Source organism: Triturus cristatus, chromosome 4_2, assembly GCF_964204655.1.
Source record: "Triturus cristatus chromosome 4_2, aTriCri1.1, whole genome shotgun sequence".
Lineage (NCBI taxonomy): Eukaryota > Metazoa > Chordata > Amphibia > Caudata > Salamandridae > Triturus > Triturus cristatus.
The window spans coordinates 40,209,175-40,227,072 of record NC_140586.1 but is presented as its reverse complement, the minus strand read 5'-3'; the positions used below and the strand labels follow the sequence as shown (position 1 = coordinate 40,227,072).

The 17,898-nt window shown below is 50.0% G+C and overlaps 1 protein-coding gene across 6 annotated transcripts in view; it reads left to right on the top strand.

Moving 5' to 3' along the window:
• Positions 1 to 17,898, top strand: part of LOC146832901 (breast cancer anti-estrogen resistance protein 3 homolog) — a 169,768-nt gene that overhangs the window by 139,455 nt on the left and 12,415 nt on the right. For all 6 annotated transcript variants that reach the window (XM_085600344.1, XM_085600347.1, XM_085600342.1 and 3 more), the window contains exons 5-6: positions 977 to 1,590; positions 15,250 to 15,365. In XM_085600344.1, coding sequence (XP_085456470.1) covers positions 977 to 1,590; positions 15,250 to 15,365 — 730 coding nt within the window. The remainder of the gene's footprint in view (positions 1 to 976; positions 1,591 to 15,249; positions 15,366 to 17,898) is intronic.

Sequence of the window (17,898 nt, the reverse complement as noted above, 5' to 3'; positions counted from 1 at the left end):
CCACTCCACTCTACAACAATCTACTCTGCTCTATGCCACTCTACTCTACAACACACTTCTCCACTCTACGCAACACCCTCTACGCCACTCCACTCTGCTCTCCACCACTCTATAACACTCTATAACACTCTATGCCACTCCACTCTAAGACCCTCTACTCCACTCAGCTCTACGCCCTTCTACTCTACAACACTGTACTCCCTCTATGACACTCCACAACACTCTACACCACTCTACGCCATTCCACACCACTCAATAGCAGTCCATTGTACTCCACTTTACAACACTCCACTCAATGCCACTAACGTTTAGTCATGCTGAACAGCAGCCATGATGGTTTACAACATGGCTAAAACATATTGACAAAGTCAATAGCTCTTGCAAGGGCGAGATCTATTGCCTCTGCCAGTGCTTGTGCATTGTGTCATGTGGCTCTCTTGCATCATTGCACCGGTCTGCTGGTCGAGTTTGCTAGTTGAGTCTGATGGTTGGATACTCAGCAACAGTCACATTGAGTAAGACATCTGGCCAACATAGGTATTCTTACTTCAACTGGTGTCTTGCCCAGATAGGATTATTTTAAGTGCAGTGCCCATGACTAGAGGGATTCCTGGTGATGTTGGCCCCTGCCTTTTACCAAATTATCATTCACCTAGCATTGACCACCCTTGATTTACACTATTCTTTACTGCCATCCTTATTATACATGAATCTCTACTGCTGCCCTTCTCCAACAATTACTATTTCCTGTTGCCTTTCTTCTACACTGTTTACTTTTGCCACCTCTGCCCTACACTATATTCTACACTATTCTCTGCTTCTGACCTTTCCCATTACACACTACTCGACACACAGCTACTACTGTCCAGTGCCGTTCTTCCACCAACCTATGACCAAACACTTTATAAATTCCCTGTAGGCCCATTCTTTTTTAGCTGCACATGCTCTTTTATAACTCATCTCCCCTCTCTTGCAGGTACTTCTGAGTCCGCCTTCAGTCCTGAACACCGAACGCCCCCGCCTCCATCTCCCGTCTTCCGAACTGGCAGTGACCCCGTGCTGAGAGCCAATGCCTCCCGCCGCAGTGTCAGGCTTGACTCTACAGAGGGAGCGGCCCAGTGGGGGTCGGATGGTCAGCTTCACGCTAAGCCTCCCCCTAAGCCCTTAAGAGCCCCATCACTCCTCCTGCCGGATCCACCCGAGGACCTGGGACCAGATGCCACCTACTGCGAACTAGTGCCACGCGCCCTCGCAGTCCCTCCAAGCTACGTTGACCGCGTGCTCGCGGAGGAGAAGTGGAAGGCACGGGCGCGTGCTACAGAGACCACCTTCGGCTTCCTGGACAGTGTCGTTGTGGTACCTCCCCTGTCTCCCTGCGCGGAAGAGGAGACCCCACATGCTGAGGGGGAGGAGTTTGTACCACCAGAGATTGAGACAACGTCTTGTTTCCAACCAAAGACCTTTTTCTCTCTGATGCTGCCATCGGACAACAAGCCTCTGGACGCGGGAGTGCTCAAGCATTTGAAGAAGATTCTTGTGGAGAGCGACGGTCGCAAGACCGCCCTGCACATCCTGCAGGTGGATTGCCAGGTGAGTGCACAATGAGCAAGCCATCCTTGCAGACACTGCAGGTTGAATGCACAATGCGCAAGTGGTATCTGTTCGGACGCTGCAGGTCGCCTGCCAGGTGACTTTGCCGCATGGGCTTCTTTTGGAGACTGCCAACCAGACAAGAAAGGTTGACTGCCAGATTAGTTCATCCTGAGCAGCTGCCACTATGTACATTATGCTGGTTGACTGCCATGTGAGCTCGCTCTGGGCGGAATGGATGTGTGAATGAGATGCAGATCCCACTGGCAGATTTCCAGAGCACTTCACCCTGTGGGGCTCAAGGTAGGTGGGTGACAATCCCACAGAAACTGCCAGTACATAGCTGAATGGTGGAGAACATGTAACCTGCGTACCTTTGTCCCATTTGGGTACCTGTCTGGTTATTGGCCTAGCACTCCTTACTGTATTTGGGCCCATCACATTCCCTTTTGTTCCCCTGCACATCATGCCTCATCTGTGCTCCGTCTGTGCCCCAGCAGGTAGTCTTCCTGCCTCACTGGGATCCAAAATTACATTTTCTGTGCCCCACTGCATTGTCTGTTCTGCAGTGTGCAGTGAGTGTAGCCCCTGTGCAGATGGTATTTTAACAAGTCTTTCTCGTCCTGTATGTTTCCCCAGGCTTGCCATTTCGGTGCCCCTCACAACCTTTCAACACAGTCTGCGATTAAACACCCCCTTCAGCATCCCAAACATACTATTCCTGTAGTATGTGTGATTGAACACACACTCCCTTCCTGCCTGTGCTTTACACATACATATACCTATCCTCCTTTGTCTATGCATCATTCACTCCTCCCCAATAAGTGCCCCCAACCACACCCAGTTACTTCTGTACCAAAACACAACCTGCCTTCACTGTTCTTCGACACATCACTCACTCACCTTTGCTGTATGTGTCCCAATGCACCCTGCCTCAGCAGACACACACCCTTTCCTTTATATGCCAAGACTTCATGTATGTGTTTGAGCAACAGGAGTAAACCCATAGACCTAGTTTAGATCTGGGTGAAATAGTATATACGAACAACAATCTCTCAACTGGTATTATTCTAATGACTGGTAAATAAGCATGCACATAACATTGCAAGGAAGGCAAATAGGGAGACTCATTGTTTAGTCAAGGCATCATGTATTCTGAAAATACAAGAGAAAACATAAATTTGAAACAATAAAGACAAATTGGGAACAGTTGTAACAGCACTGTTAGCAATGAATACGTAAGTAACACTAAGAACTTTGTGCACACAAGTGCTCGTGACACTCAAGGTGGACGGCGCAGGTGACAAGTGAAACAGCGATAGGAGGCGCAAGGTGACAAGGTGACTATGATAAAAAGTACTTGAGGTTCACAGGTAGGTATTTACACAGATAAGTACAAAATTGGGCATATTTGGTGAACCAGAGTGTGAGGCGCCATAAATAGCACTGGAATGTCGACGACGTTTCGATCCATACAATTTAGGATCATCATCAGGACCAGGTTACAGATTGATGGGTGCTGTACAAGAAATGAAGGAAAGGAGAAATTAGGATAAATTGTGATTTGGGTGGGATGTAAAGGATAACAGACAAGGAGGTGATAATTGAATACCTGAGCAAGGTTGGACGAGGTGATGAAGGAGGAGGAAGGGTGGTTGGATCCGGTAGTAGAGCGGGGCCTGACCGTACCAGGAGGCCGCCCAGGGTAAGAGGAAATGAATACTAATCAAAGAAGAAAAGGAGCATGGGGGTAATGGAAGAGAGAAAGAGACAGGGTATGCAAGTTGGAAACAGTCAGGTACTTACCGAAAAGGAATCGGTAAGGCAAGGGGTGTAGAAAGGGAGCCAGAAAGGGTTAGTTGGAACCAGTAATGGGGCTCCAAATGATCCGGTGATTTCAGGATTATCAATGTCAGTGAGCTCCTGCAAGAAAGGAGGACCGATGAGCAGGCCGTGGAAAAAAGCGAAATAAAGCATGGCGATTTGGCGAGGGAGCAAGGCTTACCCGAAACAGCTGCTTGTCCGGGTGAGGCGGGAGCTGGAAATGAAAAGGGGACGCAAGTTAAGAAGTGGAGGGAAGCAACAAAGGGTATAGCAACAGAGTCAGAGCGGTGTGAAACTCACCGGAGGGCTGGCGTTGCAGCCAAGGCCAGGGTCCTCTGGAGTACTGTCGGGGAAAGTTTAAGCGTCTGAGGTCAGAGCCCCGATCCTTAACCCCTTCGCTGCTAGGCCTTTTCCCCCCCTGTGCTAAGCCTTTTTATTTGGCTATTTGGGGTTGTGCGCGCTTAGACCCCTGTAACTTTTTGACCACATAAGGTATCCATGCCAAATTTGCGTCCTTTTCTTCTAACATCATGGGGATTGTAAGGGTTTGTGGATTCCCCTGGAAGGGTCCCAGAAATTAGCCAAAATACAGTAACATTTTGTTTCTTTTTGGAAAAATGGGAAAAACGGCCTGCAAATGAAAGCGTCTGGGTTTTTCTCTGCAAATGGTATCAAAAAAGGGTTTGTGGGGCTGAAATCACCACTTTCCCAGCTTTTAGGGAATGATAGACGTTTGTCAGAAAACCAACATTTTTGACACAGTTTTGGCATTTTTCTGGGAAATAGCCTATTTTTGCTATTTTTTGTGCTTTCAACTTCCTTCCAGTTAATGGTAGAAATGGGTGTGAAAGCAATAATAGATCCTGGAAAGCAATACATATTAGAAAAGTAGATAACATTCTGAATTCAGCAAGGGGTCATTTGTGTAGATCCATCAAGGTTTCTTTATAGAAACTAACAGTTAAATATAGGAAAAATTGAAAATTAGTTGAAAAAAACAGCCTTTTGTGTCAACGTTTTTACCTGTAACTTCTTCTAATTATGACAGCTGTTTGAAAGCAATATACCGTTACATCCGCTGGACCTTCATGGTTGTGGGGATATATAGGACTTGTAGGTTCACCAAGAACCCGACGAACCCAGAGTCAAAAACTGAGCAGCAATTTGCAATGGTTTTTTATTATGTTCCGGGTATATAGCAATTATTGTGGGAAAATGTATACATGGAAAAATCGGTATGAAAGACACCTATGTATTTCTGAAATGGGAACAAATTATAGAGTTTAGAAACAGTACATATTTGCACATTTTCGAAATTGGGAATACTCATACTAGCATGAGAATTATCGGTCATTTTTCAAAATGACTTCTTTTTTACACAATGTCTTTCATTTGGAAGGCAGAAATGCATCAAAAATCAATAAGTAATAACAGTTGCTGTACAAATCTGAATTACCCTAAGTCTCCCGATAAAAATGGTACCTCACTTGGGTGGGTAGGCATAGTGCCCACGACAGGAAATGGCTCAAAACCCAACGTGAACACACCACATTTTCACAATGAAAATGTGCCCTTTTTTTGCGAAGTGTCTAGTTGTAGTTTTTTAACACTAGCTCTGCCGGCACCTAGGGAAACCTACCAAACCTATACATTTTTGAAAACTAGACACCCAGGGGAATGGGGTGACTTAGCTGCCTCCCACCAGTTTCTGTTACCCAGAATCCCTTGCAAACCTAAAACATTGTTAAAAAAAAACACATTTTCCCCACATTTCTGTGGTGGAAAGTTTTGGAATCTGCGTGGATCCACAAATTTCCACCCACCCCGCGTTCCTCAAAGTCTTCCGTGAAAAATGGTACCTCACTTGTGTGGGTCGGCCTAGTGCCCGCGACAGGAATTGGTGCAAAACGCAACGTGGTCACACCTCAATTTCGCACGGAAAAATGACCCTTTTTTTGGCAAAATGCCTAGCTGTAGTTTTTGAGCCTTAGCTCTGCCAGCACCTAGGGAGACCTAGCAAACCTATACATTTCTGAAAACTAGACACCCAAGGGAATCCAGGATGGGGAGACTTGACTGCCACCCACCAGGTTTTGTCACCCAGAATCCCTTGCAAATCTAAAAAATTGTCCAAAAAAACACATTATCCCCACATTTCTGTGGTAGAAAGTTCTGGATTCTGTGTAAATCCACAATTTTCCACCCACCCGCGTTCCCCAAAGTCTTACAAGAAAAATGGTACCTCACTTGTGTGGGTTGGCCTAGTGCCCGCGACAGGAAACGGCGCAAAACACAACATGGTCACACCTCAATTTCGCAGTGAAAAATGAGCCTTTTTTGGCAAAGTGCCTAGCTGTAGTTTGTGAACCCTAGCTCTGCCGGCACCTAGGCAACCCTATACATTTTTGAAAACTAGACACCCAGTGGAATCCGGATGGGGTGACTTGACTGCCTCCTACCAGAGTCTGTTACCCAGAATCCCTTGCAAACCTTAACAATTGTCCAACAAACCACATTTTCCCCATATTTCTGTGGTGGAAAATTCTGGAATCTGCGTGGATCCACAAATTTCTACCCACCCCGCATTCCCCAAAGTCTTACGAGAAAAATGGTACCTCACTTGTGTGGGTTGGCCTAGTGCCCGCGACAGGAAACAGCGCAAAACGCAATGTGGTCACACCTCAATTTTGCAGTGAAAAATGACCCTTTTTTGGCAAAGTGCCTAGCTGTAGTTTGTGAACCCTAGCTCTGCCGGCACCTAGGGAAACCTAGCAAACCTATACATTTCTGAAAACTAGGCACCCGGAGGCTTCCAGGGAGGTATAGCTTGCGTGGATCCCCCAACGTTTCCTTACCCAGAATCCCCTGCAAACCTCAATTTTAGCTGAAAAAAATCACTTTTTTCACACATATTTGTGTGGGAAAGTTGTGGCATCACTGAGCTCACACAAATTTCCCACCACCCAGCCTTCCCCCAGGTCTCCCGATAAAAATGGTGCCTCACTTTTGTGGGAGGCCCAAGTACCCGTGACAGGTAAGGACCCAAAGCGTAGTGAGGCGACATCACAATTGCCTATCTCAAAACCACCTGGTTTTGCAAGGGGGTCACCTGAGTTTTTGGCCCCGTGCTCGGCGGCCATCTAGGGTAACCTACCAAACCCACACATTTCTGAAAACTAGACACCCGGGGGCTTCCAGGGAGGTATGGCTTGCGTGGATCCCCCAAAGTTTCCTTACCCAGAATTCCCTACAACCCTCAATTTTAGCTGAAAAAATCACTTTTTTCACACATTTTTGTGTGGGAAAGTTGTGGCATCACTGGGCTCACACAAATTTCCCACCACCCACTAATTAAAATTTTCCCCAAAACTCCCTGGCATCTACTGGGCTTTTTGCCCCCCGGGGGGGCATATTGGGGGCTAATGTCCCATCTGCCCCCCAGGGGGGGCAGGAAGGCTGTCATTTTTGCGGGGGAGGGGGTGGGGACATGGGCATGCCTGTTTTGGGCAGCTCCACCCTAATACAAATTTGCCTGAAAAAAATCCCCGACTAATGGGCTTTTTGCCCCCCTGGGGGTGCAGATTAGGGGCTAATGCCCCCATCTGCCCCCCAGGGAGAGCAGAAAGCCTACTAGATGCCAGGAATTTTTTGGGGCAAATTTTAATTAGGGTGAGGGTTGCTAAAAACGGGCATGCCAATGCCCCCACCCTAATAAAAATTTGCCCAAAAAAATCCCTGGTGTCTAGTGGGCTTTTTGCCCCCCCCCCCCCCAGGGGGCAGATTGGGGGCTACAGCCCCATCTGCCCCTCAGGGGGCGCAGAAAGACTAATTTAGTGGCCGGGGGGGTGGGGGCATCGGCATGCCCATTTTGGGCAGCCCCCACCCCTAACTAATACCCCATAGGAAAATCCCTGGTGTCTAGTGGGCTTTCTACCCCCCGGGTGGGCAGATTGGGGGCTGCTGCCCCATATGCCCCCCAGGGGGGGCAGAAAGACTAATTGTGAGCCTGAGGGTGGTGGGGGCATCGGTATGCCCGTTTTGGGCAGCCCCCACCCCTAATGAATAAATGATCACAAAATCCCTGGCGTTTAGTGGGCTTTCTGCCCTCCCGGGGGGGGGGGGGCAGATTGGGGTCTACTGCCCCATCTGCACCCCAGGGGGCGCAGAAAGACTAATCGTGTGCCTGAGGGTGGTAGGGGCATCGGCATGCCCGTTTTGGGCAGTCCCCACCCCAATTAATAAATTATCACAACATCCCTGGTGTCTAGTGGGCTTTCTACCCCCCTCCGGGGGGGCAGATTGGGGGCTACTGCCCCCATCTACCCCCCAGGGGGGGCAGAAAGACTGATTGTGTGCCTTCGGGGGGTGGGGGCATCGGCATGCCCGTTTTGGGCAGCCCCCACCCCTAATGAATAAATTATCACACAATCCCTGGTGTCTAGTGGGCTTTCTACCCCCCGGGGGGGCAGAAAGACTACTTGTGTGCCTTCGGGGGGTGGGTGCATCGGCATGCCCGTTTTGGGCAGCCCCCACCCCTAATGAAAAGATTAACATAAAATCCCTAGTGCCTAGTGGGTGGATCCCTGCTTGGGGATCGCCCTCCTGTGGCGATCCCCAAGCAGGGATCCACTGGGGAGGGGTACCATTGGAAAGGGGAGATTCTCCCCTTTCCAACGGTACCTCTCCCATCTTTCTATGTGCTCAGGGGGCTGAGATAGCCCCCCAAGCACGTAGAAAGGGAAACTGAAATGAGCCTCTTGGCTCATTTCAGTTTCGGTTTCACTGTAATGACGTTGGCGCGACGTGCGCGCCGGTCGTCATTACAGGGAAAGCAGGAAGGGGGGGCCTCGGGAGCTGGGGAAGCTCTTCACCAGCTCCCGAGGCTCTTTCAGCAAGAAAGGCAATCCCTCTAGTGCCCGCACCAGAGGGATTGCCATTGCATGTTTCATGACGAGCTGGACTCGTCATGAGCACACAAGCACTGTGTGCCATGACGAGTCCAGCTCGTCATGAGCATGCAAGGGGTTAAGGAGCCGTTGAGTTCAATCAGCTACAGAGCAGGTCGGCGTACCAGGAAGTAGGGCGAGGCAGCTAAATACTGGTGCCGCAGGAAAAGGACGTCAGAGCGTCTGTGTGGGGAGGCGGGAGGGACGGGCAACGTCGGGAGGTAAGGGACCAGAAAAAATTCCTTGTCAGTCCCGGGGAGTGAAGAGGTGGAAGAAGGGAGGAGTAGAGGAGGCCACAGAGGCGGACGATTAGAGCAAAGCTTTATCAGAGAAAAATCCTTGCTGTAACATTGCGCATATATACTGTATAACTAATAACATCGTACAAATCATAGGAAGACAGGAATGGTGATCGGTGATGGTGATCTTCATTTATGAGCACACTCACAGAGGCCCAGATTTGCTAAATCTTTGCACCTGGTTTGCATCATAAAAGTGACGCAGACTGACGCAAAATGTTGATTTTGGATCAAGGTTCGGATTACTAACATTTTCCCTGGATTTGCTTTACAAAAGTGAAGCAAAGCGCATAAAGTGTTGAACTGCAAAATACTTTTCAATGCAAAACTTGCTTCAAGCTGCAAAGTAGCCCTAAAGTAATGCAAAGTAGCGATGTGTGCTGCTTTGTGTTACTTTGGGCAAAGGGGGCAGACAGTGGTAGTACATGGGCAATCTCATGCATTGAACCAAGGTTTTTGATGCAATGTCCTACCTACTAAATAGGTGGGCAGAGCTTTGTATTAAAAATGCACGTCTCTTCGAGTTTTCTTTTCTCAAAACATTTGCTTGTGTGCTGTAATGCACAGCACACATACAAATGTGTAAATAATTTTGAGCAATGTCTAAGTATAGTGTTTTGTACTGGACGGGTACCTTTCCTAACAAAACCTGTGCTAGACATTACCAAAGTGCAGGGGTATGTATGTCGCACAGGGAAGCATAAAGTGCACCAGCTCAGGGCTAGAATACAGCACCATAACTTAGTAGATATGGCGCTGTTCTGCTATCTCCCTTTCTTTAGTTGCTGTACCACTTTGTAGGGGAAATTAGTACATTTATCCCAGAGTGTGTACAGATGCTTAGTACAGCTACATAATATATGCTTGCTGCAGAAAGCGCTGGGTGTTCTCATGGTATTGCACCATAGTTAACTCATGGGTTCCAGTCACACTTCCTCTAATTTAGACCAAGACAGGAACTCATTATGGTGGCAATTCAGACTTTGCGTGCCCTTTCAAGTTCTTGCCTCATGCACGCTTGTCAGGTTTTGTCTGTGACCCTTAGGACTGATGGAGTGCACCTAAGCCTGCATCTCCGAGCTGTGGCCTTATAGTACCAGACCAGGTTTCTCCAACAAGTAGCTTGTGAGCTATTGGTAGCTCTCAAGCTTCCTGTAAGCAGCTCTCTTGTGTGCAGCCCAGCCTACTAAATTGGAAGTGTGTTCTTGGGTGAATTAATCTATGATTACCAAAATTGAAAAGCATGTATTTGGGATGAAAGAGAGTGTTTATGTTCAGAACTCATTAGCTGATGTTTGGAGAAAAGTGGCTGAATTTCTGTGATATATTTAAAGTTGACATTTAAGTGATAAATCATGTCTTTGGGGGAATGTATTAACTTTGTACTAGGGGCATTGCATTTATGGCTGTTATGTATTACTCACGAAGAGACGTCCCAAGTTGACTAAAGTACGAGTTACTTACCTTCTGTAACGGTGTATCTGGTAGAGACGATTCTGGCCGCAGATTCCTTCACGTAGAATTATCCCCAGGCGTGAGACTGGATCCGGAAACTTTTTTGCCACAGCATCCCGGCGCGCCGGGGGCGGAGCGATATCACGCGACTCCACCCAGGCGTCTTACGCGTACGTGACGTCAGCGAAGTCACATAAGACCCGCCCCGGCATGCCTACATCAGTTTTCTTCGGAGAACTTTTCCGCACCACAACGCGGAACTACCAGATAAAAAACTGTGGAAGCATGGGAACAGTGTGCGAAGAGCAGTAAAATAGGAAAGAAACGGTGACTAACAACACCACCAGAGTAGTGCCAACACCGCAGAACCCAAGGGCAGGGAAAGAAGAAGAACAAGTAGAAACCTGCGCAGTCACCCTGCCAGCACATAGACAACCCCCTATCCCTGTGCACCGGAGGCAAGTACATGAGTAAAAGTCAGGGCACATGTAGGAAACCCACCCCCCCCATCCTGAGCAAGGAATGGGACCAGTCCCAAGACAGACAGGGACAACAAACCTCCAACTCACCCCAACCTAGAGGGCAGCCACCCACAAGGGACAAGGGCAAGACAAGGCCAGATGACCCTTAATCAGAGGATAGCAATGGAAGGAAGGGAGGGGAGGGAGGACAGGTATAGAAAGCAATCCCCTCCCAAACCTGGAGTAGCCAGAGCAGCAGGGCACCGGAACCCCATCCTTCAAAGGAGGAATGAACCGCCCCCAGACAGAGCCACCCGTCAAGAACAAGGAAGGCACTCACAGGAGACACAGCACCCCACCGGGAGGCGAGTACCGAAGACCAACTCAAGGGTTCTCGCAGAATAGGGGAGGAAGGGCGGGCCATGGAGGAATCTGCGGCTAGAATCGTCTCTACCAGATACACCGTTACCAAAGGTAAGTAACTGGTACATCTGATAGAGACACTAGCCGCAGATTCCTTCACGTAGAATAGATACCCTAGCAATACCCCCTGGGAAGGAGGGTCTGTGAAAGGACCCCGCCAGCCAATGCAGAACAGAGGGCCCCACAGGGGACTAAATCTGTGGACCAGGTAGAACCTCGCCCCTGCCAGGCCAAGGGAACCCCTACAAGCAGGACACCACATACCCCAAGGGGATGTAGGAGGGAAAGAAGGCTGAAGAGGCTCGTACACTCACAGCAGAGGAACCGAGGGCAAGGACTGAGGCCGAAACACCCCACTCCCCCACAAGGCAACATAGCTTCCGCCCAATGCCAAGACAGGAAAAACGGAAGAAAAAGAAGAAGCCTAGAGGGCCCAAGGAAACTAGAGAAAAGAAGGCAAACCCACTCCAGATGGAGAGCAGCCTGCCAGCCAGAACAGCGCCGGCAATCAAAGCCAGAAGCAAGAAGAACAGCCCGAGGCCGAGTAGGCGACGCCCGGCAAGGGAGACACAGGATCATCCCAGACCTCAGGACAGGAGCAGGGAGAGGAGGAGATGCCCGGGCCACCACTACGAGTGGCCGCGCACACGACCTCAGGAAGCAAAAGCAACCTACTGAAACGCCATGGAGAACAGGCACCCGAAGGTGACCTGAACCCTATAGCAGAGCGCAAGCCATATGACAGCTACCACTACCCCACATAGGGTACGTTAAGTCCCAAGATATGGGAACCCTCTTTGGAAGAACTTCCGCAGCAAAGGAAAAAACAAAAGAGCCACGGGGAAAAAACACCCCGCTGAAGGCTTGACAAGCAGCCCAAGCAAAGCAGAAGGCCCAATCTCAGGGCCAAGTCTGCGCAACAACTCCTGCAGAACCCACACACAATCAACACAAGGGCCGTCCAGCAGCCAACAATGCCAAAGTCCCAAGGAAGGACGTAAACGGCCAGAAAACACACTCCACAGCCAGAACAGCCGGCCTAAGAAGGCCCAGAATCAACTCAACTCAGAAGTCACTGAGGAGCGGCCGGAGGAGGAGGATGATAAGGTGGAGAAGTAGGAGGAGGACGGAGCCCTGCCAAGAGCCTTTGGATGGCGGAGTCGGCCGGGGCATGGAACAACAGGCTGCCATCAAACGGAAGGTCGATAAGTCGTTCCCGAATATTCTCAGGGAATACTCCATCCCGAAGCCAAGCATGGTGGCGGAGAGTGAATGAGGAAGCCATGGCCCGGCCCAGCCCAGCACCTCTGAGATGTCCAGAGCAGAGCGGAGAATAAACGCCGCAAGCTCCCGGCCATCCAATGCATGATGCCGTAGGTCCACCTGACCAGACTCCTGGGACGCTGCAGATCCCAGAGACTCAGCCGAGTCCCACAAACAGGAGGAGGCCCTAGCCAGCACACACAAGGTGTTAAGGACCCGCAGGGCCGCGCTGGTCGAGGCGAACATGTTGCGTCCCCAAGAGTCCAGCCAGCGGGCCTCTCGGGACGGCAGAGACAACAGTGGCGGCAGGGAGGGAAAAGCAGTCCGCAAAAGGGGGCTAGCAGCTGAGGGGTGAAGGGAAAGACACGCCGGGTCACGCGGCGCCGGGTGGTGCCGGTTCAGAAGATGCTGAGGCACCGGGTCCCCTGAGGCAGGATGCCTCCAAGCCCCCGTCAAGGAAGGAAGGAGCGAACCTTCAAAGGGAAGTAAGATTTCCCTCCCACCAGAGCCCTGGTGGAGGACCTCCAATAGATGGTCCGCCGGAAAGTGAGCCACCGGGTCACCCATGCGCAGGATGCCCACAGCCGTGGACACCGCGTGAGCGAAGGCCGCACCTGCCTCCGTAGGGCCCCGCGGTGCAGAAAGCAGCTCCTCCGTGGGCGACAGCTGCAAACTAAGGCAGCCGTCCCTGAGGCCAAGCGGGACGGGCAAGGGCCAGACCTGGAAGTCAGAGGAGCCGAAGAATGAGGGACCTGCCGCTCTTCCGACGAACACCTCTGCCTTAGGAAGGGCGGGGAGCCGCCCTTCGATGCCGGTGAAAAAGACACCACACGGCGACCAGTCTCCGCGGAGGCGACACCAATATACAGCCTGCCTCCGGAGAAGAAGGAGCGTCCGAAGACGAATCCGCGGTACGACCCCTGTGCGGAGTCCGCTGCTTGAGGCAGGACGTTAGCACCAGCCGGTGTCACTGGACAAGGTACCTCCAAGTCACACCGCGCCGGAGACCGGAGCGGAGACCGGAATAGAGCTGGAGCCGCACCGGCCGCGGGGCGGCGCCAGGATGACGCCTCCCCGACCCCCACCGAGGCAGCCACCTGCGTGGGGGAATGAGACAGGCCTGGGGAGTGGCACGAAGCCCCCCGGCAGCTGCGGCCCAGAATGAGGTGAAGATCGCTCGGCAACACATGTGGCGGCGCCAGGGACGATCCAACCTCTGACAAGGCAGCCGCCTGTGGGGAGGGACGAGAGGGGCCTGGAGAGGGATGAGGGGTCCTCCCTCGGCCTCGACCTGGAGAGGGACGAGGAGGGTCCACCGACCCCTGTGGCTCGCACGGTCCAGCTGCTGCCGGCGCTGTATCGGCGTCACCTCGGCCTTAGACAGGACCACCTTGTCAAAGGACCGAGAGGGGCTCTGGGATGCGACCCGAGCCCCGGCGACCTCCCGCGACACCACAGGGACCCCCGCTGGAGTTTGCAGCGAGGCAGAGACGCCGTGGCGTGAAGGAGGTGCCCCAGAGGAGCCACACCCCAACAGCACCACATCCTCCAAGCCTGGATCCAAACCAGTCGGCGCCGGGGCCGGAGTCACTGGCGGCACCGCAGAGGACCCTACACAGGGCGAGGGATCCGCCGACGCCCCAGGAGGTGAAGGAGGAGGAGACGCCAGCAAGGCCTGTAAAGCCGCCGCGTATGTCTCCATTTGGACTCTCGACGCCCCAACACCGGGAAACAGTGGATAGGACGACACATGGGGCCGCATCACCTGTGGAGAGTCCATGCCCCTGAGAGGCCGGAAACCAGCCCCCGGGGACAAACTGCGATACTTACCCACCGGGGAGCGATGCTCACGTGACATCGGAGAAGGGCGAGGCCGACGATCACGGCCGAATCTGAAGCCGTCCGCCGAAGCAGACCGAGGGGAGGACGTCGACCTGGAGAGACGCGCCGAGAGAAGTTTCATCTGGCGCTCCCGCCGCGACTTCGGCTTCAACTGTTGGCATGCCGCACAATCTGTGGTACCGTGACACTCCCCCAAACACCACATACAAATGAGGTGAGGGTCCGTCGCCGACATAAGACGCACACAAAACGTGCAAGATTTAAAGCCCGAAGGCATTCGCACACTGTTCCAACAAAAAGAAATGGAAGAAAAAGGGGCCCTAACAGGCCCGTAGCAAGGATCGGATCCGCGTTGCACGCGGAAAATTAAAAAACTGATGTAGGCGCGCCGGGGCGGTTCTTATGTGACCTCGCTGACGTCACATAAGCGGACGACGCCTGGGCGGAGTCGTGTGATGTCGCCCCGCCCCCGGCACACAGGGATGCTGTGCTGTGGCACACGACTGGGGATAATTCTACGTGAAGGAATCTGCGGCTAGTAGTCTCTATCAGATCCTTTTTTACATTTGTTTTTGCAACTCTGCCTGATGCACTGTGGTGACCACTGCTGATAATGTTGCATATGTCGGCCACTAATGTAAGCTTGCCTGGTGTGGTCTCGATTACATAAGTAATTGTATTATTAGATTGCCATTATTTTGACTGAACATAAGTAGTTCTTATTACTGAAAGGTTGGAGAACCCTATCCCAGATCTTTCTTTTCTGTTTTCGACCTCTCTTCGCTCCTATTATTGTGTCTAGGTCTCATAGACCTACCTCTCTTAGGCTTGGTTTTGTTCTCTGCCTCTGTAACACCTCTATTTGGTCTCCTAGTGCCATCTAAGCTCTCCTAAACCTGTGAAGGGCTCACCCTGGCCTGATTCAGCTCTGTGGATTTGGCTCAGCTCTTCTAAGTCTTCCATGACCTTTCTACGCATGTCTCAGCTTTCGTAAGCCTATTTCACGTCTCCCAGGTCTTTCAAAGCTCTTTCAGACCTATCTCACCTCCTTCTGTCCATCTCCGCTGTCTCAAGTTTCTGAGGTCATGGTCGGACAAAGACAAAGTTCCCTGGGAGCGTGGATACTTATGTGTGCGATTATTGCAGGTTCTCAGAATCCGAGGAGTCTCGCGAGAGCAGCAGAAGAAGATGGGCGTCGCCTCAGGCCTAGAACTGATAACCCTGCCCTATGGAAGCCAGCTGAGAAAAGACCTGCTAGAGAGGTGAAGCCTAATTTCTGTTTCTCTGCTGCTAGAGAGTAGTACTGTCCCTCTCCTCCACAGAGATGCAGTGATGTCTGTCTGGTCTTATATCCCAGCTGATAGTGCACTTTCTGTCTGCCTCATCCCTCCTGCTGGAAAGGGGAAGGCCTGTCTCTGTCCTTCTGTCTCTGCTACTAGATTTGAAGCACCCTGTCAGTCCCTCTCTCCTCTTAGCAGACTGGTCTCTTTTCCCTCTGTCAATGCTTCTAGGCAGCTGAAGCCATGCCTGTCTATTCCTTCAGCCTTCTTGCTAAAGGACTGGTTGTCTTTCCCACCTTTGGGTGCTGTAGAGGTGAAATCCTGTGTCTCACTGTAGAGGCATTCACTCTGGAGCCGGAGGAAGCCACAAAACATAAAGTTGCCAGTGTCACTGGCATATCCCATGATCCTTTGGGGCAGATGCATAATCTCCTCACTGAAAAATTAGATCTCACCACTGATGGCAGTGGAGAAGGGAGAGGCCATATTCCTATTTCAGATTAGTAGTAATTGTAAGTATGAGTTGGGGGAATGGGAGCAGATGAAGGGGTGTTTCTAAGCTCCCAATTTAAGAACTGGGAAGAAAGAGTAAATAAAATAATCAACTAAGAATGAGGACTTGTAAGTAGGGAACACATACATTTGGTTCGATTGCTTCCTAGTAAAAGCACTGCAGCGTGTTAAAGGGTGTTCCAATGTAAGTGTTTGTTGCGAGGGTAGGGGGTGGATGTCTAGAAAAATCCCAGTCCACTAAGGTAGCAGTGCAATCTTTATATGTACAAACCCCTACACCGTCTGCAGGAAGCCACTAGTTCACAGCAGCGTCCTGTGGATGCTGGATAGCACCTCCATCCAGACTGCATTTCACCCAAACACACCAGGCACTTTTGAACACCTCATTCCTAAGCAATAGTAGTGCAGGGGGTCCAGTGGGCCCACACTTTCTCTCAGTCTGTTGTAAAGATGTATCTATAATCATGCTTATTGTTTTGACTAAACCATTGCACTTGGGATTACACAAGGCAATAAGCCTATGTCGAAATCTAAATTCCTCCAAGAATGTCTTGACCTCACTTGAAAAGTGTAAATATTGGATAAAGAATAAAAGGGGAAAAGGAGACGGTTTCATTAGAAGTATCTGAAGGACTATAGTGTCCGCGTGATTGTGGGGCAGACTTGATTAAATCGCCTCAAATTATAAAGAACTGGAGTAAGAACATTATAGTCTTGAAAAAGAAGGTTTCATGCGAAACATACCTTCGAAACGCGTCCACGTTATTGACACAGCCACAAATTTATCTGTCTGAATACCACCTTAGATGCATGTAATGTGTAAGGCAACAAGGTGTATTTGTCAGAATTTTGTTTCTCTTTGATTGTGGCCATTAATTACAAAGGTGATTGTCTGTTGAAAACTCTCGTGAAAACATACAGGCTTTTTGCATATATCTTCGATTGTTTTTTAATGTCTTTTTTAACTAGGATCCAATAGTTCTCATATTGAATGGATTGCAATGTTTTTATATTGATTTGCTTAAGTAAATGACTTGCCTAATTAAATGGTTTTTATTATGTAATGTTTTGAAAACACTTTTGTTTTAATACACTCAATTGCTATTGCATTTACTACATGTTTTTATGCCAATATTTAGTGGACCTAATAGCTTGGATGTGGTGGGTATGATTATACCTGTGAGCTTGTGACTGATACCAAAAGTGTAAAATTACAGGTAGAGACACAAATTTTCTCCCAGAGGACGCTTTTGTTGGAAAGTTCTTGTTTGAACCCTAGTCCTTTGGGTAAACCAAGGGTCCCTCTCTTTTTTATATATATATTACGGCTCAGATACACATTTTACGCCCCTCTATCTTTAGTGCTGGATTCTTCCACTTCTTCAAAATGGATCCCGTTACCGCAGACACTAACATCTATGACCTGATTTGGAGTTGGATCATAAAACAAAATCCTCTGATGTGTGGAAGAACTGTAAAATCTGGTGCAAATTCTGCTGGTGTGATTGTTCCACCATACTATCCCTCTGACAGAGGAGATTATGTGCCTGATTCAACCTTTCCTCCACCCATCTGAAGAGCTTCTGTTGCAAGTCAGTTTTAAATGAGGGTCCTCCTTCCTTTAATCCTTGTATCCAGTGCATTCTGTGGTATCTACCGCCACTGCATCGTGGTCGACTTTCAAATCAACACTGGTATCACCAACTGCTGCATAACCCTGCTTCAAAAATGTATTTGTGTTCATCCATCGGTCACCTTGACCAAAACACTGACTACTGCATTCTTCTCTCCCCACGTACATAATCCACTGTACAATTCTACTCTTGCATGTAGATTGTCAGTCTTGCCGGGAGTAGCCTGTTTGACCCCGTAGTCATCAAAATGTGTGCAAGTAACGTGTGGTCAGTGCTGGCTTTAAATGGTATCCCCCTGCCGAAATAATTTGTTGCCAAACTTTTAGATGCCACAAATCATACCCAATGGTAACATCTTCTTCCGATTG